Below are 26,567 nucleotides of genomic sequence, written 5' to 3' on the forward strand. Positions count from 1 at the left end.
AATTACATATTATTTCTATTCTTATATTCATGTTGGAATCTGGTTAGTTCTGGATTGGAAAACTATTCTTACTCTCTTGAAATTTAGAATGGAAAAAGGTATTCAAAACAACCAAAACCAAGTTTCAGTTAGGTGCTAAAGGTTTTTTAACTGTACATAAATGTGAATGCACTTTCATTATCATTAACATATTATATATTGGAATTGATTCTCAACAGTCTCTACATGAGAGTTCAAATTACTGAAACATATACTCTTTTAAGCTTGTAGGGAAAATCTCTGTTTGACAAGACTATTACAAATTTGAGGAGATCTCTAAAATTGAAAAATTTAAATATCAGAATTACCTACCAATATTTCAGTGGATAATGTGGGCAAACTGGTAGTTTCATGCACATTTTATAAAATTAAAATTGCAAAAATGAAAGATTTGTTTTGATTTGGGAGGAGGAAAGTCAAAATGTAAAAAATGTTTTATTTTACAAATGATATGATTACACCAGAAGTTAAATTATGGAGAGCAAAACACCTAAATTCAGAAAAGGATCAAAAACACTAATGAAAAATTGATGATTTAGTGTCAAATAGTGGATCCAAAGGCTGGATCATTTCTCTTAATGTAATTATGGGTGAAAACGGCAACACATGAAGAATCTTTTTAAGACGTGGTTCCTTGTTTTTCTTCACTTTTATAATCACTTGAGTGTTATTACCTATGATAACAACAGTCATGATTTACAACCAGTTAACTAGAGGCAATGTCACTATTCAATATTTGTCAACTTTTCACTAATTCGCTACTCATTCTGTCAAGAAATCTACATATGAAATTGAATAAGGTTAACAACAGTCTGGACTTGAGTTGCTTGGGTTCAAATCCTGGCTCTAACACTTACTAGATGAAGACTCTCTTGCTTATATTATACAACTATTTTTTCAAGCCCTATTTGAAAAAGGAGGAATCTAAAGAATGTGATAACAAAAGAGGAAGGAGGTGGATAGTCTCATATGGGACAGTCATATAAAGCTGGTCCCCATCAGCCTGAGAGAAGATGAGAAATAAACCCACCACACAGGAGAGGACAGCTGGAAAATTTGCCTGACTTCATCTTGGCAGTAGGTGGTAAGAAAATAAAATCGTCCTTGAGAATTTGCAACCACAAGCTAGCCCTTACAGGACAAATGCTTTTAGTCCAACTCTGCTCTGTCTTTGTGGTCTGAAAAATCTGAATCAAGGAACTTAATTTAAAGTAGTTCCAGATTGGTAGCATCCCTATGAGACTAACTAAAGCAAAGGAAGCTCCTCTTAGAGGAACTTGGCTTTAACCCAGGCCTCATATAATCTACAGATAACATTCAAGTTGTGTGTGAGTAGAGAATAGAATTAGCAGATATAAAGCATAAAATAACTACATTTAATTTCTGCAAGAAATTAAAGAAGCCTATAAATATATAAAGGAAATAAGATGCTATAAATAATAGCCAAGAAATTTTCAGTTAAAGCCACTTGTACCATTGAAAATACAAAATCAAATGCTTTGTCATTTCTTAGAAATGTGTTTTTTTATATTGATTTTCTTAATAGTTTAGGATATAAAAACTTCTAGAAGTGCACTGTAGCCTGTTTCTCGCAGTTTGTGCTTTGCCTTTCCATTTTCTTGATGCCATCTTTTGATAAGCAGAAGGTATTAATTTTAATGAAGTTCAATTTATCAATCTATTCTTTTAGTTTTAATGTTTATTGTATCCTGTTTAAGAATGTTTGTCTACCCCAATGTTGTGAAGATAGTCTCCTAACCTTTCTTCTAAAAATGTGATTGTTTTACTTTTTGCTTATATGCCTATAAATCTATCTCAAGCTAAATTTTGTATGCAGTGTAAGGTAGGGCTCAATTTTTTTTTTGTGTATGCAGTGTAAGGTAGGGCTCAATTTTTTTTTTCTCAATCTTTCCCTAATGCACTGCAGTGGTGTCTATGTCATAAATCGGGAATTATATATGTATGTGCTTGTTTCTGGACACCCTATTCATTTTGATTTGTCTATTCTTGTGCTACCCTGACTTATCTACAGTAAGGTAAAAAGTAAGTTGTAAAAATAGTACTGAGAAACGGTGATGTACGTCCTCCAGTTTTACTCCTGCACTTCAAGATGTTCTAGGTTCCTCTAGGTTCTTTGCTTTTTCATATAAATTTTAGCTTCAAGTGATCAATTTTCATAAAAACACACTGGAACTTTAAGAGGGATTGAGTTGAATTTTTGGATTTATTTGGACCGTATTGTCATCTTAAAAATATTGAGTTTTCCAAAGCATTAAAAAGATATATACGTTGACAGTCTGTTACAATTTCCCTCAGACTTTTTCTGTACTTTTTAAATTGAAGTATAATTAACATACCGTGTTATATTAGTTTCACGGGTACAATGTAATGATTCAACAGTTCTATGCATTTCTCCGTGCTGATTAAGATAAGTGTACTCTTTTTTTTTTAATAGATTTTATTTATTTATTCATGAGAGACACAGAGAAAGAGAGGCAGAGACACAGGCAGAGGGAGAAGCAGGCTCCACGCAGAGAGCCCGATGTGAGACTCGATCCCGGGACTCCAGGATCACGCCCTGGGCTGAAGGCGGTGCTAAACCCCTGAGCCACCCAGGCTGCCCCAAGATAAGTGTACTCTTAATCCCTTCTATCTATTTCGCTTATCTGCCCATTTTTTGTATTTTTTACTGGTAAAGCCTTTGCATATATTTCATTATATTTAAAATGAGGCATTTGGTATTTTGGTACTACTGTAATTGAATTTTTAAATTTTTATTTACTTTTGTTACTAATAAGAAATTCAAATAGACGTATATTCAGTGATATATTATTATTAATTCTAATTATTTGTAAGCTCCTTGGATTTTCTTTGCATGCAATTATATCTAGTGTTAATAATGACAGTCTTAATTTTTCTTTTGTATTCTTTGTATCTTTTATTTCCTTATCATTTTACCCAGGGTAAGACTTAAGTACAATGTTAAATAGATGTGATGGTAATGCACATCATTGTTTTATTCTTACCTCAGTAGAAAATTGTGCAATATTTAACCAGCTTACATATAATGGTAGCACAAAGACATTTGTCAGTAGCTTTTATCAAATTAAGGGAAGTTCCCCCCCAAAAAATAAAAATATAAAAAAAGGAAGTTCCCTTCTTTTCCAAAACAATGAGAAATGTTTTTTTTATGATAGATAGTATGCTAATTTTTATCAAATGATTTTTCTGCTTCTATTCAGGTGATGTATGAATAGTACATTTTATTCTTTAATTCTAATAATGGTAAGAATTATATTGATTGATATCTGCATGGTAAATAAACTAGAGGTTGCAAAACCAAATTTCTATTGGTCATAAGATGCATAATATACTATCATATATATATATGATATATTATATTATTAGATTTGGATATTTTATTTAGGATTTTAGTATCTTGTTTCTCGAGAGGTATTGGCTAATAGGTATTCTTTCATGTAATGTCCTTGTCAGATTGATGTACCAAGGTTATACTGGCCGCATAAAACAAACAGGCAAGTGTCCCTTATTTTACAACTTTTTGAAAGAGTCTTTGGAATTTTCCTATTATTTCTTCCTCAAATGCTTAGCATAATTCACTTGAAAAATCATCTGGTCCTGAAGAGTTCTTTGAAAGAATATTTTTAATTACAAGCTATTCAACTTTTCCCTTTCTTCTTATGGTAGTTTTGATGACTTTTTCAAGTAATTTTCTATTTTATCAGAATATTCAAATGCATTGGCATAAAACCAATTATGTTTTATTATTATTTTTATTATTATTTATTATTTTCAATATTTGTGAGATCTATAATTGGTTCTAGTTTTTCATTCTTGGCATATCTTAAAGATGTATTACATTTATTAATCTTTAAGAGGATTAATTTTTTGATTTATCCATGTTTTCTATCATACACCTGATTTCTCTCTTGAATTTACTTTTTTCCTTCTACAATCTTTGAGTTTACTTTGCTGTTTTTTGCTAGCTCTTTGCGATAGAAGTTTAAATCATTAAGGTTTCACTTTTCTTCTTTTTTGCTACATACATTGAGAGCTATGCATTTAGAGTTAAAACACTACTTTTGTTGCAGCACCCAAGTGTTTATGTCATTGTTTCATTATCATTCACTTAAGAAAAATCTTAATGATTTCCATGTGATTTCATCTTTGATTTTCATCATTGACAAACTCTTTAATTTCCGAGCATTAGGGATTATTTTCTTTATGTTTATCTCTTTTGTTCCTAGTTTAGTTCCATTGGTATCAAAGAATATACTCTTTATTTCAGTCTTTCAAAATTTGCTAAGTCTTGCTTTCTGGCACAGCATATGGTCCCATTCAGTAAATGGTCCATTGTTAACACACATACAGAACATTTTTCTACAGTTGGATGAAATCCTCTATATGTATCAAATAAGTCATGTTGGCTGATCAGACCTATGAGCTTCCTAATTTTTGTGTGTGCTGATTCTGTCACTGAGACATGTCTTAAACCCCCCTCTATGATTGTTGAATTGTCTACTTTTTCTCTTAATTCTATCATCTCTTGATATTGAAGCTATGTCATTTGGTATGTAAAATTTATAATTCTTATATCTTCCTGTAGAATCAAGGAATACTGAGTCTTTAATGTGATTAAAGACTGATATAGCTGGATTTTAAACTAACAGCCAGCTATTTATCTCCTATGTGTCCACCTCTTCTCTGTTTCTTAATTCTTCCTTTCTTGACTTATTTCAATTAATCAATTCCTTTTCATTTTCCTGTTCTATTAGACTCTTTTTCCTACATGTTTTATCATTCCTTAAATGACTGCTCTGGAGATTAAAATATGATTTCTTTATTAAAAAAAAAAGATTTGTTTGTTTGTTTGTTTATTTATTTATTTATTTATTTATTTATTTATTTATTTGAGGGAGTGAGCATGCAAGGTGGGGAGATGGGCAAAAGGGGAGGGAGAAACTTCAGCTTACTCCAGACTCCACACTGAGTGCAGAGCCCAATGTGGGCTCAATCTCAGGACCCTAAGATCAGGATCTGAGCTGAAACCTGAAACCAAGGATTGAACACTTAACCACCTGAGCCATCCAAGCATCCTAAGGTATGATTCCTTTTTTTTTTTTTAAGATTTATTTATTTATTTATGATAGACAGAGAGAGAGAGAGAGAGGCAGAGACACAGGCAGAGGGAGAAGCAGGCTCCATGCAGGGAGCCCGATGTGGGACTTGATCCCGGGTCTTCTGGACCACAACCTGGGCCGAAGCCCGCGCTAAACCGCTGAGCCACCAGGGCTGCCCTAAGGTATGATTTCTTAAATCGTTAAATTAATACTGCTACTATTCCTCATCAATGTAAGAAACAGTTTAATTCCATTTATCCCTGAAAGAGAGGAAGATATGCATATCCAAGTATATCGGCATATTGATTATTTTGAATTAAAGTTACTTGAGAAAAATCCAGGGCAAGAAGGACACTATGACCCTCCTTTTTCTTCCTGAAAGCAGTAAGTAAATCTCTCATGTCAAATGTGTCTTCCCTCTACCAAGAGGAAGAGAGACACCCTTATAATTAGGGTAGGGAATTTAGGGCTAAGAAGGCTTTATAAACAAACCTTGTTACTTCTTCATTAACTTATTACCCTAAATCTCTTTGTCTTGTCAATTCTTCACAAATTTATTGTTTGTCCGAAAGGTATAAAAGCTGCCTGCTTTGGTCACTTTTTTGAGTTCCATATTTTTATGGACTCCCATATGTACAAAGTGAAATTTGTTTTTCTCTTGTCAATCTGTCTTATGTCAATTTAGTTATTAGACCAATCAAAGAACCTAGAATGAAAGAAAGGAAAACTTTTCCTTCCCTGGACTATTTGCATTATTGCATTATTGTTGCAGTATTTTTGCATGTGTATTATTGGATATTTTATAAACTGTAAGAAACATCATTATTATTGTTAAATAGCTAATATTCATTTATATTTAATCGTATATTCACTTTTCTGATGCTTTTCATTTCTTTCTATAGTTTTATTTTTCCAGCTAGGATCACTTTCTTGATCTGAAGATATCCTATTAATATTAATTAATCCTATTAATATTTCTGACAACATAGGTACTTAGCAATAATTCTCTCAACTTAGTTTTCTTTTAATCTGCAGTTATGTTGATTTCGTCTTCATTTTTGTTTTTTTTTTAATCTTATTTATTTATTCATGAGAGACATAGAGAGGCAGAGACAGAGGCAGAGATAGGAGAAGCAGGCTACATGCAAGGAGCCCAATGTGGGTCTTGATCCCGGGACTCTGGGATCATGCCTTGAGCCAAAGGCAGACGCTCAACCACTGAGCCACCCAGGCGTTCCTCATCTTCATTTTTGAAAGACTGTTTCTATTGGTATGGACTTCTAGGTTGGAGGTTTTCTACCTCTAATACAATACTTTAAAGACGTTATTCCTTTGCATTCCATCGTCTAGAATTTCTATTGAAAAGTCACCCATCAGTCATTGTTTTATTACTGACACTGAGCTTTTAGTTCCTATTGCTTTTAAGATCTTTCTTTGACTTTTAGCAATTTGACTATGATGTACTTAGGGTAGTTTATTATATATATATATGATAATTGGAGTTATAGAGCTTTTTAAATCCTTGGCAAATGTCTCACAACACTTGGAGGAAAATTTCAGTAAATCAGAGGAATGTAAAACTCGCACTATCATTATGGATCACGAAAAAGTGGCAAAGTGAGAGAGGACTTAGTTCAGATGGTAGATCCTTCAGAAAGTTTTTGAAGAGCCCATACCTATGCACAGACCCTAGGTTTCTCCTAGGTGTCCTCTCCTAGAACATTGCATTATAGCACATTTAATGATATACTATAGCTGTTTATCTTTTTCACTAGTGGAATGAATAGACCGCAAATAATATGGACCCTTTGTTCCCAATATGTGCAGATGTGTATATATGTGAAACATATGAAAAATAATTGTTATTAATTGTATGATCATATTAATAAAAAGACTTTATTATGCTATTATATATTTTTATTTTGTTTGTGTATTTTGCTCATTTAAAAATTAAGAAACTAGACAATTGAATAAGTGCTTTAAAATTCTCTGAATAGTATTTGCTTCCTGCAGTCAATTAAGAATTAGTTATTTGAATTATAAAGTTATATTTTCCCCCAAATCAATAGATTTACTGAATAAAGGGATCAACTCTTACATTGTAATTGATTCCTAAATTTTTATTAAATATAAAATACCTATAGTAGATTAACCTTTGAAAATGCTTTTAATTAAGCATAAAGTATGACACTAAACAATTATTTAATATTTACAACCCTATATAAATTACTCAAACTCTTAATTAGTCAATGTTTCTCTTCAACCACATTCTCAGATATCTTCAAGAAAATCACATCCACCTGCCTGTCTAACTAAAGGATGAATTACATTATTTTGTCAAAGGTTGGGGAACTTAAAATTATTTGCATATTCTTGACATAGATTTTGTTAACATGTATTGGTTATTGCTTCTATATTTAACATAAATAATGCAAAAGAAATACTAAATGTTCCTATGATGAGATTGTTTTAAGTTCCTACGAGTTTTTTTAGCAGAAGCATGCTACTACAGATAGTTACAAGAGTGGCATCTGTTGGTCACTCATGTATCTGCGAATATGTGACCATAGCACAAATAATGTGGCAGCTTGACCACATAGAAGCAATTATTTCAGCGGTGAAAGGCTATTCTGTGCTAATACTTTGTAATACAAAGATGACCCTGGCATAGACCTTGCAGCATAATGAAATAAGATTTTTGGAATATTTTTGAATATGCAATAAGGGAGGCTAAGAGGTAAATGCAATAATTTAGACACCGTTCAGTGTTATTGGTGCTTAAAGAAAAGCTTAAAGAACAAGCTTGAAGCCAAAGATTGCCAGAGGAGGTAAAATAAAGCCATGTGAAAAAGATGTACATTGAGGAGGACACACATATATGCATACACACATGTAAGCATCCGGACAATGTAAACTACGCAAGAAGAGACAGAGATGTTGGGAAGTTTAGGTTAGTTCCTCTGCAGAAAATGTGTGTGAGGCATAGCCAGAAAAAGCTATCAACAAAAACTCTTACCTCAGCATAGGGGAGGCTTAAATGTAAGGAAATGTTATTTGCACTTATTCTGTGCAGACAAGAAGCAAAGGAAAGTATTTGAATAGGGAAGATACATGTCAGGGTTGGCCTCACAAAGACTGAATCAGGAGTGCCTTGGTGGCTCAGTTGGTCATGATCCTGGGGTCCTGGGATTGAGCCCCTTGGTCTGGCTCCATGCTCAGGAAGGAGTCTGCTTCTCTCTCTCTCTCTCTCTCCCTCTGTCTCTCTGCCTCTTTCCAGGCTTGTGTGCACTCTCTCTCAAATAAATAAATAAAATATTTTTTAAAAGAGACTAATTTAACAATTGGGTATACCATAAATAAAGTTTCACAATCATATTTAAGAACCCACTTGAACCACTGAAATGTCCCAGAGATAATAGACCTCAAGGAGAGTATAGAACCCAAGGAGAAGAATTAAAAACAAATGAACAAAGCAGAATGAAGACTGCCTTGAAAGCAACAGAAAGACTGAAGAAAATAAGAAGTGCTACTAGTTTTCAGTAAATAGATCACAAAAATGCTCCCAGGCTGTTTCATTTGATGAAGAACAAACATCATTCTAGTATTTGCTCAAATTTCACCTCCTCAGTGAGCCCCTTTTTGACTACCACCATCGAAAGTACCCTTTATCCACTATCTCCTTTCCCTGCTTTATTTATTTATTTTTATAACAATTACCTCCCCTGGACATTTTTTTAGGTATTTATTTGTTTATTTCCTCCCTCTCCAGTGCAATGTAAGCTTCTGATAAGCAGTTACTTTGTCTGATTTTTATCTTGAATACTAGCTGATATGTAAATATGCTCAATGAATACTTATAGAATAAATGAATGAATTGAAAAGCATCAAAGACGAAAGGGGTAACCAGGATCTGAAATCAGTGAGTACAGATGGTATGAGTCGATAAACAGTAGGGAATTAAAAAGTGGATAAGCCAGTGTATAGACACGGTTCAAGGGCTATTGGTTCTCAAAAAGGAAAGAGAACAAGCTGAGTAATGAGAGATTGAAAAGCAGATAAGACAGTGACTTTTGTGCTATTCTGGGCTTGGAGGAAGAGTAAAAATATAAGAGAAAGAAAAAGTGATTGACAGAACAAAGTCTTAATAAAGATAGCCTCTAGACAAACCATAAGAGACTCTTAATCATAGGAAACAAACTGAGGGTCTCTGGAGAAGAGGGAGGTTGGGGACAGGGAAAAAAATTCAATGTCTGCATTTCTTTAAAAAAAAAAAAATCCAGCTGATTAAAATAGAAAAAAAAAAGTAGCAAGACCTCAAAAAAAAAAAAAAAAAAAAAAAAAAAAAGCCTCCCTGACTCTATAGAGAGTAGATGGCCAGAGAGATCCTTCTAATGTGTCAGATTATGATGCTTTTCTGCTCAAAACTCTCAATTATTTTCCATTTCACTTAGAATAAAAGCCAAACACCTTAAATACTCTATATCCCCTACAACCTGGTCTGGAATCTCCGCGACTTCATTCTACCATTGTTTTCTTCCCTCATTTTGCCGCAAGTCTGACACAGCCAACCTCTGCCTGGAAACTTCTTCCCCAGAGATCCACATTGTATGTACCTTGGTATATTGTCCACATAGTTGTCTCTTTCAAATTTTTCATATCTTTGCTGATGTGTTACTCTAGTTAGGCCCTTTCCCGACCCTTCATGTAAAATTGAGTACACTTCCTTCTTATACTTCCCACTCTTCATCTACTTTATTTTTATTCCATCACATTTGTGACTCTGTGACATAATCCATGTCTTGCTTTCTTGCTTTGTTTATTGTCAATGTCCCCACCTCTAGAATGTAAATTCCATGGAAGCATGGATTTTTATGGTTTGTTCACTGCAGAGCTCCCAAACCTAGAATAGAATCTGACACATAGTTGGGACTCAAAAAATATGAGAAAAATGAGGGCCTATGTGCATAATTACAATGAAATATGGGAATGAGCACCCCAAAGAGGAATTTAAGGCATTCATCAGACTAATTTGGTTTTGATATGCTTACTTATGAATGCCTCTATCATGACTCTAAATCAAGGATATTATGCACCCTTCCCCCTCTAAGGGCACTTAAAAATGTATACAGGTAATTTTGGTTGTCATCATTCTGTAGAAACTGAAGACATTTCTATAGGCATTTAGCATTCAGAGGAGCCAGGGATGATAAATGCCTTTCAGGCCATGGCTAGTCCCCAGCAATAAAATATTTTCCTATCCCAAATGTCAACATCATTCTTTTTTTTTTTTTTTTCAACATCATTCTTATTGAGAAACACTACTAAAAAATAGTCCTTCCTTATCTGTAAAAGCACAGAATGGCTACCTATAATGAGTCTGTTTATTAATAAACAGGAAAGTATTAAAAAGAAATGGACATTATTTTTTACTTCAGGAAAAATTTTTAATTTTTTGAAAACTTATTAATTATAATTTTAGATAGTTGTTCTATTATATAGTATGATTTATCATTTTATTTTCTATCTCTAAAAAGGTATTTCATGTTCTTAGACTTTGTTTTTTTTTTCCTACTTGAATATGTTCCCCCTTCAATTTGGTTTGATGGTTTCAGTTCATGAATCCAGTCAAAATAGATTTCTCATCGTCTCAGTGTTCTGTGTACAAGAACTCACTAGATGCTATAGGGAAAGACCCAGGTTGTACACATGACAATTAATTATGTTATTTCCAGTTTGTCCTATTTGATTCACAAGGAATTACTGAGCAAATGCAAACCTTGACATACTTCGCTTTACTTATTTCTTCTTTCTTTGTGGCCTACTCTCATTTTTAAGTACAAATAGTGCAGGGAAAAGCTGAAGAATTTGGTGCTGTTCTCTCAGAACTAGCATTCTTTTCTTCATTCTTTCCCATATAAGGGTGAAATCAGGGGTCAATATAAAAATGTCTCTCTAGGCAATCTCTATCATAAGCTGACCATTCAGATTACATGGACCTGTTCCCAAGAGGATATTAATTTAATTCTGATTTCAGCTACTGATTAAAAAATAAAAGTAACTTAGATGAGAGATATTGGTTTTCTGGAAAAACAGGCTTGGTTAACTGCTTCTGTGGCAAATTGATTCTGTTACCAGAAACTCTCTAAGGCCTAGTTATTTTTTCAGAACATCATGAAAAAATAATAGTGATTGTAAAAATATTTTTATTTATTCCTTACTAATTGCTGTATGCAAGGAATTCTTTACATCATTACTCATTTAATCTTTGCATCTCCATTCATTTATTGATCTACCTCACAAATATTTACTGGGCACCTACAAAGTCCTAAGTATATTCTAGGGCCCTGGAAATACGGTAATAAATAAGATAAAGTGCCTGCCTTTATGAGGCTTACATTCTACTGGGAGAGATAGAGAGTAGACCAATACATGTGATGCAATTAGCAGCATGCACACAGCAGGTCTTAGCTCAGTTATCGTAGTGGTAGCTCTATGGAAGCAAAAAATGCAAAGAGAGAGAGTGATGAAGGCGGGAAAACTATCTATGGGGTGGGGAGCAGATTGAAGGGAGAGAGAGAGAAAAGTCACGTGACTGTCTAGGAGGAGGATATGCCAGTCAGAAGGAAGAACAAGTGCAAAAGCCCAAATACAGGGTGAATTTGGCAGAAAGCAAGCAAGAGCAGTCTGCGGGAGAGTAGAGTAGGATGGAAAATGAAGCAGAAGCTAGCCCAATAGAAGTTACATAATAAGTAATGATAGTGCACTGGATGCACTGAGTGCATTGGATGACGTTGGAAGATTTTGTGCAGAAAGTTATTGAATGTAGTTGACTTTCAAAAAGATCAATACAGAAACTGTGTAGTGGTGGACTATCAAAGAGCGAAAGTGGAAGCAGAGAAATCCATAGCAAACAGTCGCATGAGGAGCTGCCTTGGACAGCCCACCAATCCTTCAGGACACCCCACTTGCCTCTGGAGACATGCAGCCTCACATATGTGGATCTGGGAGGGGGAGGGGGTCAACCTTTTATCCTATAGAAAATCTTGGTAATCTTTTTTCTTTTTTTTTCCTTAGATGAAATTAAATAGAAGTAGGAGTTCTTGTGTTTTTTAAGCACTTTTCTAATGGTTCTTCTTGTGCATTCTGTGGGAGCACAAACGCCACATTGGACATCATTAATCTGTGAGAAACAATGGCGGCTTCGATTAGGCTGTTGGCAGCTGAGGTGATGTCAAGCATTACTTCGAGTGGTGAATGGTGTCAGAGATAACAATCTGGGCAATAAATGTACTTATTGGTATTGGACTGCCACAGACCCTGGGGCTTTTTACCATTCAAAGCTAAAAATATTAATTTTCAAAAAGAAGATCTCTTGAGGTAATAATTCATATTTAATATTTCAGGTTCATTTTAATATTTTAGTGTTACTTAACTTTTTTGGAAATTATGCTTCTTTTTTTCTTACATCAAAAAACTTTGATTCCTAAAAAGAGTACCCTAATTATTGAGTTGCAGTATTTTCCCTCCTCCTTTCTCTACTCATACTACTACAGAGAGCCAGTAAAGTGTTTCTTTGTAGCTCTGTCTTTACAATATATTCCACTAAGGATATATACTCATTATATTTCAAAGTTATTTGAAATATTGTTGTCTCCATCCTATTCCCTTCTTACTCTCATAGGTAATCATTTTTATGCTTTCAAATTTATGATTCTACTTTTTGCAAATAAAAACAAACATATATTATAACTGCATGTGTGTATATGTGTATTATTTCCACGAATATTTACCAGGAGAACATTCTAGTTATATACTTGTATATCATGCTTTTTCACTTAGTATGATATGCTGGGACACTACTCTCTACCAGGGTACAGAGGTTTTTCTCGTTCTGTTTTCCATTTACATAGTATTTCCTTATGTGGACATACCATTCAGCCAATCCACTTTGTAACTTTCCAGACATGTGGATAGGAAACTAGAGGCTTGAAAGATGATGGAGTGACATGAAAAGAGAACTAGCAGGAGAAAGAGAAGCAATTAACAGAAAGACACAGGGCTCCGGGGGAGACCCTCTGAAAAGGCTCAGGTTAGTAAGGTTTTCTTATCTTGGGTGAAATATAGTAAACTGGCTGTGGTAGCAATTCCAGTGTTTGTGTGTGTGTGTGTGTGTGTGTGTGTGTGTGTGTGAGGGGGTAGGGGACTTCCCACACATCAAGCAATTCTTAGACACTGGCAGGATGTTCAGGAATTCAACTCAATTCTGACACTATCTACTTAGAGCTAGCATCAGATCTCACAAGTCAAGGTCCAGTCCTACAACACTGCTCCCCACCTCAGATGCCAGCCACTTGCCCAGGTATTACCGATGCTTCCCAGCCACCAGCTATAGATTGGGGTTCATGTGATTCTTTCCTTAGAGTTAAGATGCAAGTCTAGGTTTTACCTGTACTTCTGACCAACTGGCTATAAATCAGAGGTTCCCAGCACTTCTTTCTTGGGCTCAAGTAATTTGTCAGAGTAGCTCAAAGAACTCAGAGAAACATTTTACTTACTAGATTACCAGTTTATTATAGAAGGATATAACTCAGGAACAGACAGATGGAAGAGATGCATAAAGCAAGGTATGTGGGAAGGGCAAGAACTTCCATGCCCTCTTCTGGTGCATCATTATCCTGCACCTCCAAGTGTTCACCAACCCAAAAGCTCTCAGAACCCTGTGGTTTTTGTGTTTTTATAGAGGCTGGCAATAGATAGGGTTGATTGATTATATCATTGACCACTGGCTATTGATTCAACCTCTAGCCCCTCTCCTCTAAGAGATCAGTAGGTGGGATTGAAAACTCCAAGCCTCTGTTTACATGGTTGGCTCCCTTGCCAACCAGCCGCCATTCTTAAGTACTTTCCAAAAGTCACCTCATTAACACAACAAAACACACCTTTCTAACTCTGTCAAAACTTAGAAATTCCAAGTGTTTGGGGAGCTGTGAGCCAGAAACCAGAGGAGGACCAAATATGTATTTCTTATAATAAATCACGGTATCACATATGGTAAGGAGAAATTTAAAGTCCTAGATTCAGATCCTTGACTTAATCCTTTCTCCTTGGCCAGTTAGTGGCCTGAGGTGTGCCTCTCCCCCAGGAATATCAATGGTTTCTCTTTAGGCTCTCTATGTAGGGAAGCGTAAAAACATTAATGTTCAAATGGCTGCAATTTTCCTCAGCCAGCACTTCTTGATGCATTGATCTTTTTCTCTTCCTCCATAGAAATGCCTTTTATATTTGCACTTCAACATATTTATTGGAATTGAGTAGAAAAAGAAGGGAAGAAGGAAAGGATGAGGCAAAGAAGGGAAGAAAAAAGGGGAAAAAAGGAAAATAGAAGATTTTTGGTGTGTTTCAGTGATGCATTAAAGATAGAATCATTGTTGTTTTGGAAAAGTAGTTCATCATAGCTTATCAAAATTATCATGCCATCTATTTTAAAACTATCTATTTTAAAACTATCAAAAAGAAAACAGACATACTTTTAAAACAAAACAATTATAATATTTTATTGAAAGAAAGAAAATACAGCAGAGCTCAAAAAGCTACACTTGCTATGCTTTATAAGGCGAGGTTTACACAGGTTTTATGTATATACACATTCATGACATATCACAACATCAAAGCACCTTTTACTGCCACAGTGTTAGGTAATGAATAAAACTTATCCAAGTTAATCTTTAAAAAAATCTAAAATGATATAGTGTATTTTAGGATTATGTACATATTTGAAATACTTAGATACTGTAAAAACGCATTATTTTCATATGTGCACCACAATGATCTCCAATTCTCAAACTACTATGGTACCAAAATTCTGTTTGTCAAATAACAAAACACAAGATCCTGCAATCTATCTCCAAGCACCAGTTAAAATCAGTATTTAATACTTCATCAAACCAGAAGCTTCTAACATATGTAAAGTGAAGTGGGTATTGAAATGATTTAGTGTCTCATTTTTTTCTTGCTTTCATTACCTGATTTAGAGAAAAATTGGGGGAATTAGATGTTTTAGATCAATGTTTTTCTGCTTGATAGAATCCTATGGCTCTCAGATGAAACTTCCCAGGCACTGGGGAAGGTTTGGGTTAGAAGCAGATCCATTTTGTGTGTAGTATACGTTAGAGCTTTTATATATAATTGAGATCATAAAAAGTGTTCTCTTGCTTTAAAATAAGTTTGAAAATACTAATGTGGAAAACTGCTTCAAAATATATTTCATTTGGTTATGCTAACATAGCTTAAGAAACATTTCTGTTAAAACAGATTATCACAATTATGTGATACATACACATAATGTCAATAACATACCTCAACTGGAAGTTTACCTAAAAATTTTGTTTTCATTAACTATATCCGGTGATATAATTCTAAGTTTGTATGTACATTTGTTAGGGTAGAAGGACTTTGAGTGGAATATGATTTTATCATTAGCTAAATAGTATGAGCAAAGAATATTATCAAATTTTAGACCAATGGATAATCCCTTTTTATGAAATTCATTTTTTGACATATCTCCTCTTAATCTTATGTATTATATTAAATAAAAATAATCACTTCTGAAAATGAGACACACTTATAATTCTGTTTGCTAATTTTAACTCTAATTATATTTATGATTTAAACCAAATGAGAATATACTTTATCAATATCTAGTTAAAAAAAACCCACTTCAATAAGCACCTTAGAACTAAAATATCATAAAAAAATATTATTTAGGAAAGTGGATGCCAAGATAAATTCTTATTCTCTTCAAAATTTATCTATATAGTGCCAAGCATCTTCAAATGTTGTCAGATTTAAAGAGTATTCAAGAATTCCAATACTGAAAATCTTAAATTTTTTTGAACCAAAGAAATGGCCTTTTTTGCAGGCCAAGCAGCCATCAAAAATGTATCTTCACAATCACCAGAGGGCGCCAGTGCCTGCAGCATGGTTGGTGTAGGTGCACTCTACCCTTCAGGTGATACTTGAATTTGGACATTGCCAAGCAAAAAATGCCTTAAAAAAGAAAATTGATGACTTCTAAAGAAGCATATTTACATTCTGTAACATCTAAATAATGTTGGGCAGTTAGACATAAAGAGAGTTCACTGGCCTCTTTCTGGGTAAGATTAATTTAACAGGATTTTATTAATATTTCTGAATCAGAAATTGAATGGATACCACTTTTAACAATGAATAAAAAGAGCATCACTAAAGCTATTAATGCTAATGATTCATTTAGCACCACGTGTATAGCACCAGAATCAATAATGATAGTTCACACTTAATAAAAACCTTAACTGAAAAGAAACCTCAAAATCGTAGCAAGGATATGGTCGTTGTAACACATTTTCAGCACCATTAATGAGTGAATTGTTAAACTTTCTAAGTTTTTGATTGACCTGTCATAATTCAAAATTATATCATGGCATAAGTCTTAAAAATAATTTTGCATGTGTTTAAATATGCTTTCCCCCACACATATAATGACAATGTAAGTCATGTGTGTGTGTGTGTGTGTGTGTGTGTGTGTGTGTGTGTGTGTTTATGGCAGAAATCTAACTTCACTCTCCGTAAACACTTCAGTAGGTAAAAGCTTCCATTTATGTCAAAATTTGCATCCTGTGATACTGAGGAACAAGGGAATGTTGTTATATGAGAGGTGAACATTGACCATAGGCTGAGTTCCTGGACGCATTCAAATGATCTGTTTAGCTTATATATTCATTTAATAAGCAGGGTATGAACACAAAACACTTCAGCTGGTCTAAATGTATCAACTCTGCTTCCATCGATGTTATAAGTTGATTTAACGCAAGCATTATTAAAGAGAAAAATGCATGCTGCTTCAATTTAAATAGTCTGAATGAATTGTATCAGGTGAACTTGCCTTAGTGTCTGGTCAGCTCTGTGCTGAAGCAGCACAGAGCTTTCAAATGCATGTTTCCACAAAGGTTTCAAGTGTACATGATGGTGCTGCCAAATGAAGCTGGTAGGGAAACCCTGACAGACCGCAGAAATCACACTGCTTAGGCTATCAAACAGTGGCAACAATGATCATAACAGAAATCATATCCATTACATTTTAAAAGCAAGCTTATCTGTCATAATCAGTAACACTAACAGTTGCCTCCACAACACCAGCACAATTCTATAAAGAAACCCATCAGTTTCATAGCTAAGACTGTAATTTTTCCAGTCTTCTGATGACACAGAAGCCAAAAAGAAAAACTATATTGTGATAGAAGTTTTCTTACTCTTTTTCTGAATCAGAGGGTGATTTGAAAAATCCATGCCATAGAGAGGATCAGTGCTGTAGAATGTAGAATATGGAAAATGCTCTTTTTTTTTTTTTTTGAGTGATAGGTTTTGAAATGAAAGCCTCAACATTGACTATTGGAAGCAGCTCTTAAGAAATATCTGATGCCCACTCTTTCTGCCCCTGGAAATTACAGTGAGAAGTAGCTATCCTAGCACCATGGTTGAATGCTGTGAAAAACAGGACACACTGTTGACACCAGCAAATTTTCATTTGCCTTAGCCCGGAAAATAAAACATTTCACATGTCTACTTTATATTACTAACTTTAAGAAGTACACATAGCATAACAAAAATACCCGTTATATTTTCAGCTGAGTTGTTAAATTATAAATAAATCTATAGCTCTCGTTGTGATTTGGAAAGGGCTATGGTATAAGTCATACGCACCTTGACCCTAGTCTTAATCTGGTATGTTTGATGATTTATCTGGATTTTTGAAGTGTTCAGAGCTTTATAGTTAAGAATTTTTTTGTCTTAATAAAAAATAGAAAGGTGGGACTCCTCTGAATTGTTGCAATTCTAGACTTTTTAGTTAATTCTAAAAATATACCCATAGACACATCTATTAGATACTTATTACATTACAGCCAGTATATAAGAAACTGGGATGAATACAAAGAATCAGACAGAGTTTCTGCCAAAGAGAAGCTCATAAACTTAATTTGTCCCAAATAAGTTTCACACTCATGATGCTTTTAATATTCATAAATTACTACTAATAGCATAACTTTAGCCTCAGGGGAACCTCTGTGAAATATGTAGCAAATATCATTATCCTTTTTCAGAAGTGAGAAATCAAGCCACACAAGCAATCCAGTAACAGGACTGGAACTGAGAATAGTCATCTTTGTTTAATAGCACTTTTGCTCCTTCTGTAGAACAAGTATAGGAAAATGAAAGCTGAAAATACTTTCTAGATAAATCAAGTAAACATCCTACTAATTAGCCTCCTCTCCAATTGCCCATAGTTAGATAAAAGTTAGACTGGGGCCTGAATCTTACAACTATTCCTCTTCTCCATTCAGTCTCCAAAAATATTTGTTTTTAATAAAGTCTATATATGTGCCCACAAAAGCAGAGTAGTATAATATCAAAATATTTGGTCACCACATTCAATTTGTAAAAGAAATCAGGCCAATTGTTTGTCATCATGTAAACCTAAACTCCAGATGGTGGATTTTTCCCTCATTGACTGGATTTAATTAACTGCCATTTTTCAGTGCATCCGCCCTAAGAAATTGCAAATGTGTAGAGAATTTTAAACAAGTAGCTTCCTTCTGTTATTTGCACTCTGGAACTAACTTGTTTGCTTATCTGTAATTCTACAAAAGCTTTACATAACTTGAATCTCACTCACACAATTCTCCCTCTCTTTCATTCTCTCTCACTTCTTTCATTCACTACCCCCCCCCACACACACACACGCCACATAATGTAAGTGTCTTGACCCAGATGTTAAATTTTCTTCTCTAATAGTGATTTCCTGCATGAGGAAACATTGCAGTTCCAAAATCACATGAGTGAAAATTTTATTGTGACTTTGATTTAACTTCCACAATCAAACTCAGTGGGGAACTGAAAATTATTCTTCTACATAGACATGGAAATAAGATTTGCTAATTAATCCTTAAGAAATCCTCTGAAGAAGGCCACTTTGCCCATCCATAACTGCGGTGTGCCTGCAGGATCTTTAATGTGATATGCAGAGGCTCGTGGTTATTGGACTGATGCTGGCCAGCTAATGACACGAAAAGATGGAAATGTCCTTGGCCTCTAACATGTTTCTGGCACCCTTTACCCTCTGCTGACAGGCCTCAAGATATCTTGGACTCAGGAAAGACCCTTCTGAAGGTCTCGTCTATAACGAGTAACCCTACTTCTGTGACTTTTCATACCTATCTCCTAAATCTTAATTGTCCTGGGCCAAGTCAGATTTTTTAGTGTGTCCTTCCAAACTCACAACTATTTATTCTAATACAGTAATCCCTGGGCAATTAATTCTTCTCTGCCTCTCTTAGTTCCAAGTGGTGTAGCTACATTTTCATGCTAACCAAAAGCTGTACAGATTACACAGTGAGCCTCATCACCTAACCCATCTAGAGGTGACCATTGTGGCATCTACTTCCTCAAACATACACTAAAATCAATTTGTCAAAATAAATGTAATTTTGCAGCAAAATCTTAAACTGCATTATTTCCTGAATATCTTTGTGAGCTTCTTGAAGGCAGGAACCATATCTCATTCTCTTTACATTACCAGAAAATAACTAGCAGAGTGCCTTGCACTCAACACATGATTACTAATTCAGTAAAAGAGATTAAGCAAAAGGCATGACTTGAAACATATAAGTTGAGCATATCCTTTGGTGAACCAAAATAAGACAAAATACCTCCAGAATGAAATCCTTGGTGGCTCAATTAAATTATTTTGTCCAGAAAGCACAGAGTGTTATTTTGCAAATAACCCATTATAAAATGGGTGCTAAAGATGTCCCACCACCTCATATATATTTCAGAATTGTATATTTTTAAATTCACCATAATTTAAAATTTTAAATTTCCCATTGTTGCCTATGTTACATCATCTATTATATGTTTGTGCATGTATATATACACACACACATATGTGTACATGTATCTACATACACACATATAAACTACAGGTCAAATATATATTTTTTTCCTCACAAATCTAACATAATTCCTTCAGAAAGCAATTTTTAGAATTGGATGTATTGACAGTGTCAATACTACATATACAACATTTTAACTTGGTTTGAGAGGTCAGAAGATAGAAATGGATGTTTTGATTACCTCATAGATGAAACAAACATACTAGACAAACACTAATTTATACAATGAATAATAAAAGGGAAAAGATTATTATAAAATATGTATAATATGTGCAAAACTCAATATATATATATGCCTATGATTCTCAGAAACCATTCTATTTCCTGGAGGAAATACAAGCTTACTTAAACCAGTATAGGTAGTTTGACGTTACTCCCGGAAAACAAAGATTGTCAGTGCAAGAGCCTCCGTAACTTGGAGGGCAAGCTGAACATGGTACCCCTACTTTATATGGTGCTTCTCCAATCCAATTTCCCCTAGAGAGAAGAAAAGAAAGTACAAAGATAACATTAGTGCTACATTAGTGCCCATTAAAAAATATATGATTGTCCTTATGCACATGACCACGTGGCTTGATATGTAATGATCTTTTTGAGACATTTGTCAGTTTAGAAAGGCAATGAAAATTATATCCATTTCTTAAAAAAAAAGATTTTATTTATTTATTTGAGAGAGAGTGTGTGTATGCATGAGAGAGCACGAACTAGTGAGTGGGGAGGTAGAGGCAGAGGGAGAAGCAGAGTCCCCGTGGAGCAGAGACCAGGGAACCTAGGTTCAATCCCAGGACCCTGGGATCCTAGAACCCTGGGACAATGACCTGAGCCAAAGGCAGACACTTAATGCACCCAGGTGTGCCTCCATTTCTTATTTATACAGTAACTTATTATTCTAGATATCTTACTTTTTAAATATTTCTCTCTGGAACACCTAATACTATCTTAATTTGGAGATAAGAAGTGAAGCACTACAATGAATGGCGACATAACTAGTTGTCTGATGCCAGGCTCAAGGCTTATTCAGTCACTGGATCTGTCTCTGCCCTAAAACTGCCTTCTAGAGTACATTGGCAAGACATATTCCCATTTTTATTTATTTATTTATTTTTCATATTCCCATTTTTAAAACTCCTGCTAATGCTAAGGATGGTAATATATACATGCACTTAGTATGTTCTGGGAGGCTTAGAAATGATGAAATGAGCAGGTTGTCATAAGTTGTCATTGATAAGAGACTAAGGGCTCAGGGATGCAATTAAAGGTGATTTCAAAACCTTTACACATGTGTAAACTCACAGTTTTTGTTTTTAGTGATACTATTTGTTTTTTGATAATGCTAAACACATGAAACTTAATTATTTTGTGTTGTCAGTATTGTTACCTGTATTTACGGCCCTGATCAAATTCATCATTTATGATAGTTGGAAACACCCACAATGCCTAACTGGTCAATTATGAAGGAAAAAATAATAAATGTATTTTCAGTGGCATGGTGATTAGTACCTGGAGTACTGAGAAATAGCAACAGCCAGCAATTTGAAGGCAACTGAATGGTCAGGAGGAGATTTCATAGTCAGTAGTAAAAATTCAGAGTTGAAGATAAGACAACAGTGGGTAAGAGGCTAAAATAAGAAGCAAGTGGTTCTCATCTTTAAGATCTGAGGAAACTCAAGTAGTGACTCTTATAGTATATCTACATAAAATATCTGCTTAAATCAACCAGTTAAAAATTGAGCCATTTAAAAAATCTATAAAATATTTATAGAGAAAAATTTATCTATCTATAAAAATAGTAAACATGCTGATTGGCGTTTCATATTTCAAGAGCACCCATCTCTATTTAGTTTATTCTATACTCTGCCCTCTGGATAAGCTTCCTTGAGCATAATTTGGATAATGATGCCTGCTTACTCCAAAACACTCAGGGAGGCCCATTCTCTTATGAGTGTAGCTCACTCCTTTATCCTAATCTCTTCTATTTTATATTCATAATCTTATTTCTCTCTGTATCTTTACCCAAAACTATAAGTGTATATGGGCCCAGCCAATGCTATTTTAATATTTTTCTATTTATTCTACACAACTTTCTGAAATTATATAGCACATATTTTTGGTAACATAAACTTAGAAATACAATTTTATTATACATAAAAAGTTTACATATTACATTACAAACTTTTACATAAATCACAGATTTTTACTCAATAGAGGATAATTATATTCAAAACTAAATCAGTCAACTAATAAACATATTATTCATACTTCTATTTTTTTGTTCTATTCCATCTAAATTCTCCTGTATTTCCTTCTGTCTCTCCACCTCTCTCTTTATTCCCCCTAAAAAACAGACTTGAGATAACTTTATACTGGCATTGGAAAATTCATACTCAAATATCAGGCAGGATTTTAAAACTTCTTTCATTGCCTAGGTTTCAAAATAATGGTTCTTTTTACAACAAATAAAGCATATTAAAACAGTATCTTAATCTCCTGTACTTATAAAAGAATCAAATATCTCATCAATAATATTAGAAAATTTGAATCAGTGTTTAAAAACAGAATAACTAAAGAAATGAAATAAAAATCTCTTTCACTATTTGAGTCCTACTTGGCCTATTTATGTCAGGAAGAAGGGTAAAGACTTAATAGGAAAATATAAAGTGTGAAACTGAAAATATCAAACAAATGCGCAATTTTAATGCTTTTTGTAATGCAGACACATTCTACTTTCCAAATCTTATTATTCCAATAATTGTGAAGGGGGACCATGGGGAAAATTGCTATTTTTCTAACTTTGCAAAAACACTGCCACTGGCATACTACCATAGAAATGAGTAATGTGGTTATTTGTGAAACGTTTTCTCATTCCCTCCCCATATTGGCAAAGCTGGAGAAAATCTTTGTTTGGGACTTACTTTGGAAGACACCAAGAGTGTCATAAATCCTTTGCACATTTTGCTATTTACTCCAAATGGGAACAGACTCATGTATAAATACTGGAACATTTTATCATCTGAAGAGTTATTGTTATCAAGAAGGCATTTTATCAAATGTTAACAAATGCTTATTTATCTTTATCTTATAAAGAATATTTATAAATATGGCTATATTTTATAATCTTTGATCAATTTTCACAATACATTTAATGTTTTGTTTTTATTTTTTTAAAGATTTATTTATTTGAGAGAGAGATAGAAAGAGCGTGCACACATGCATGCACACTTGGGGGGGAGGGGCACAGGTAGAGGCACAGAGCTAATTTCAAGCAGACTCCCTGCGGAGCCCCACCCTGAGATCATGAAATCAAGAGTGGGACTCAATCATTTGAGCTACGCAGGCTCCCCTAATGAAAAATTTTTAAATTTTCAATACTGAAATTTAAATCATGGCAAAGCTTTAATTTAAAAAGAAGTCATAGCATTTTAATTTTCCTTTCTGGCAATGAATGACTCCTTAGCTGTAAAATTAGTAAACTATAACTTTAAGCTTTACTCTTAAAAGCAAGAAGAAAGGACTCTTGTTTTGCTTTTCCAGTGAAAAAAATATGCCAACATTCCAGTACTGATAGAAGAAAATATTGTCAGTGTTGATAAATTCCTACAAGATTCTTTTCTGATAACTTTTATAGAACTATCAAAAGCCTGAGAGTACAGTGTTTGTTTTACAATGGTCATGACTAAAATAAGTTAGTGAAGAGAATTTAGTGAATCTCTGTATCTCAAATTGTTTTGCCTACAATTTTTTCCCCAAATCCCTGTCTCTGTGAAAAATAACTGCTCATCTCATTATTTTTATTGGGATGATAGGAGAATTGAGAATTGGAGGCTATTGTAATTAAATCTTATTCACATTAAAATAACTACCAGACTGGAGGTATTTAATATCATAAAAGGTTCCAGGAAGTAGAATCCAGCCTAGTACTTACTTTGGGGCATAGTTGCATACCAGGTAAACTGCACGTCGCCACACAGCTCCCCAGACATTCATGTTTTGGCAAGTATGAATTGCACAACCTATCCGATTGGAGGTGGCCCAAACCATCTGCAAAAATAAACCAATACATCATAATTGAAGTAAAAGCTAAGTAAATGCATGTTCCCCAAAATAGTAAGAGCATTTTTAAAACTATGAATCAAAAATTAACAAGACAATTGAAATAACCTGCGTATAATGTGTGCACATAGGACCGAAACATCTCATAGGACATCTGGGATTGCAATCCTGAGGATATGGAAAAGCATAATCTTTCACTTCATCATACCATGGCTTGACCAACTGGAGAATAGAGCGATATCTAGATACCAAGAAAAACAATGAGAACTTAGAGTGTAGCAGGGGTAATTTATAGTGGACTCAAGTTAAATTGTAAGTTAATAGTTCTTTTTTGCAGATTATTCATGATGAATCAAGAGCAAATCCAAGCCTCACAATTACCATCATCACCTATTCTTCCAAGTAGGGCCAAGCATGAAAATGCTCGGGACTAACATAAGTGAGCCTACATTTGTTTAAGTACATGTCTGGTTGTTTCAAAAAGAGAAATACAAATATTTCAGGAATCTTCATATTTTTCTTGTTTTATCAATGTCAAAATCTCTCCCACCAGAATCATATATGCAACTAAAAATTAGATATATAAAAGTAGTTGTGATACTAGAACTCAGTGTGTTTTTTCCTTAAACTTGAATCACTTTAATTTTAACAATAGCACAACTGATTTTTCTCCTGTATATGGAAGAGAATAGGTCTTTGGAATGTTGGATGATGACATTCCACAGTGGTGGAAAAATTATCCTATTACTGGGTACGGCCTTTCTCATAGTTGCACATACTTGCCTATACATGTGTGTGTGTGTAAGTGCGTGTATTCATATATATGTAAATATATAACACACACAGACATACAGATAGATGTAACCACGGGAAAGCTGAATAAACACAAGAATGGCCTCTGCTACATTCAAAATTTTTTCCTTACGTGGGAAAATCAGGGTGCAGTATATAGCATCGCTTGATCCTTTCAAAGATTCTGGGAGGACATGGACTAAGAAAGGGTGTTCCAAAAGTGAAAGGGGAGATTGGTCTTTTTAGGTCTTTTTAACAAATTAAATACTCCTTGAAACTATCTGAAACAGTCACAGGCCAAGTATCATTGCCTGACACAGAGTGAGCACTCAATATATATCTGCTGATATTACTTGAAAGTGGTGTCACTCCCCTTGGGATCCATAAGTAACAAAGTGTGTGGATGAACAGTATCAATGAAACTGATTCCTACCTTCCAGTTCGTACAGATAGATTTTGGCCCAAAAATCTCAGTAAGTAAGAAGGTCCATGATCCCAAATGCAAGTAGCTGCCCAAGCCTCTGCAGATTTTGCAAGATTTTCATCCCAAACCTGTGAAGGGGAAAAAAAAAAACCTTCAGCTTTACAAGTTTTGCTAGTAACTGACAAAAAGATAGAAGAAATGGTATTACTATTTCCTAAAGTTCTTTCACTTCTGGTTCCTTAGACTATTTTCATTAAAGAAAGCAAGTTCAGACCATTGATATAAAAAATTCCATAATACAATATGATTATATCACAGAAAACATTATTTTTACAGTGTCATTGAAATCTGAAGTCCAGACATCAGTTTTATAAAGGATAGGCTAACAAAAATACGACATCTAGATGTAGCCAGGGGAACACCTCATACTGACCACTGAATTTTGAATCCACTAAAGTCCATTGATGTTCCTAGAGGTCATCTTCATAGCAATGAGGAGGCATGCTATTAACATATCTTAGACATTAATATCATCAAATTATTTATTCAAATCAATTTACCAAAATTAATAATGCTTAATATTATATTGCAATTTTTAAAGGTCAAACTATATTGTAGTAAAATAATTCCCAAGGAGCCTTCATATTTTATAGCATTTGAATCTTTAGTAATAATAATAATAATAATAATAAAATTTTAGTTGGTATAAATTAGAAAAAATTATAATAAAAAATTGTGCTACATAAAACTGCTATGAAAATGTAGCATATTACAGTTAAATTATTTTTTTTAAGATTTTATTTATTTATTCATGAGAGACACGGAGAGAGAGGCAGAGACACAGGCAGAGGGAGAAGCAGGCTCCATGCAGGGAGCCCGACGTGGGACTCGAACCTGGGTATCCAGGATCATGCCCTGGGCCATAGGCAGGCGCTAAACCACTGAGCCACCCAGGCATCCCTGCAGTTCAATTAAATAAAGAAAAATAGTAATTGTTCTAAAAAAAAGAAGGTGTTTAAATTGATTGTCCATATAAAAAGGTACATCACTTAAGGAGCTATAGAAAGACATACTTTCCTTAGTTATCCAGAATATCATCTGCCAACTTTGAGGATTAAATTTTTAAAAGATTTTATT

The 26,567-nt window shown here is 34.2% G+C and overlaps 1 protein-coding gene across 2 annotated transcripts in view; it reads right to left on the bottom strand.

Moving 5' to 3' along the window:
- Positions 1-14,707: 14,707 nt before the first annotated feature.
- PI15 (peptidase inhibitor 15) overlaps positions 14,708-26,567 on the bottom strand; it is a 31,217-nt gene continuing 19,357 nt past the window's right edge. For both annotated transcript variants that reach the window (XM_072804175.1, XM_072804174.1), the window contains exons 3-6: positions 25,440-25,558; positions 24,323-24,455; positions 24,087-24,202; positions 14,708-20,641 (exon numbers count right to left, since the gene is read on the bottom strand). In XM_072804175.1, the coding sequence (XP_072660276.1) occupies positions 20,506-20,641; positions 24,087-24,202; positions 24,323-24,455; positions 25,440-25,558 (504 nt within the window). In that variant the 3' untranslated portion in view covers positions 14,708-20,505. The remainder of the gene's footprint in view (positions 20,642-24,086; positions 24,203-24,322; positions 24,456-25,439; positions 25,559-26,567) is intronic.

The sequence above is a fragment of the Canis lupus genome, chromosome 28 (genome assembly GCF_048164855.1).
Source record: "Canis lupus baileyi chromosome 28, mCanLup2.hap1, whole genome shotgun sequence".
NCBI classification, from domain to species: Eukaryota; Metazoa; Chordata; class Mammalia; order Carnivora; family Canidae; genus Canis; species Canis lupus.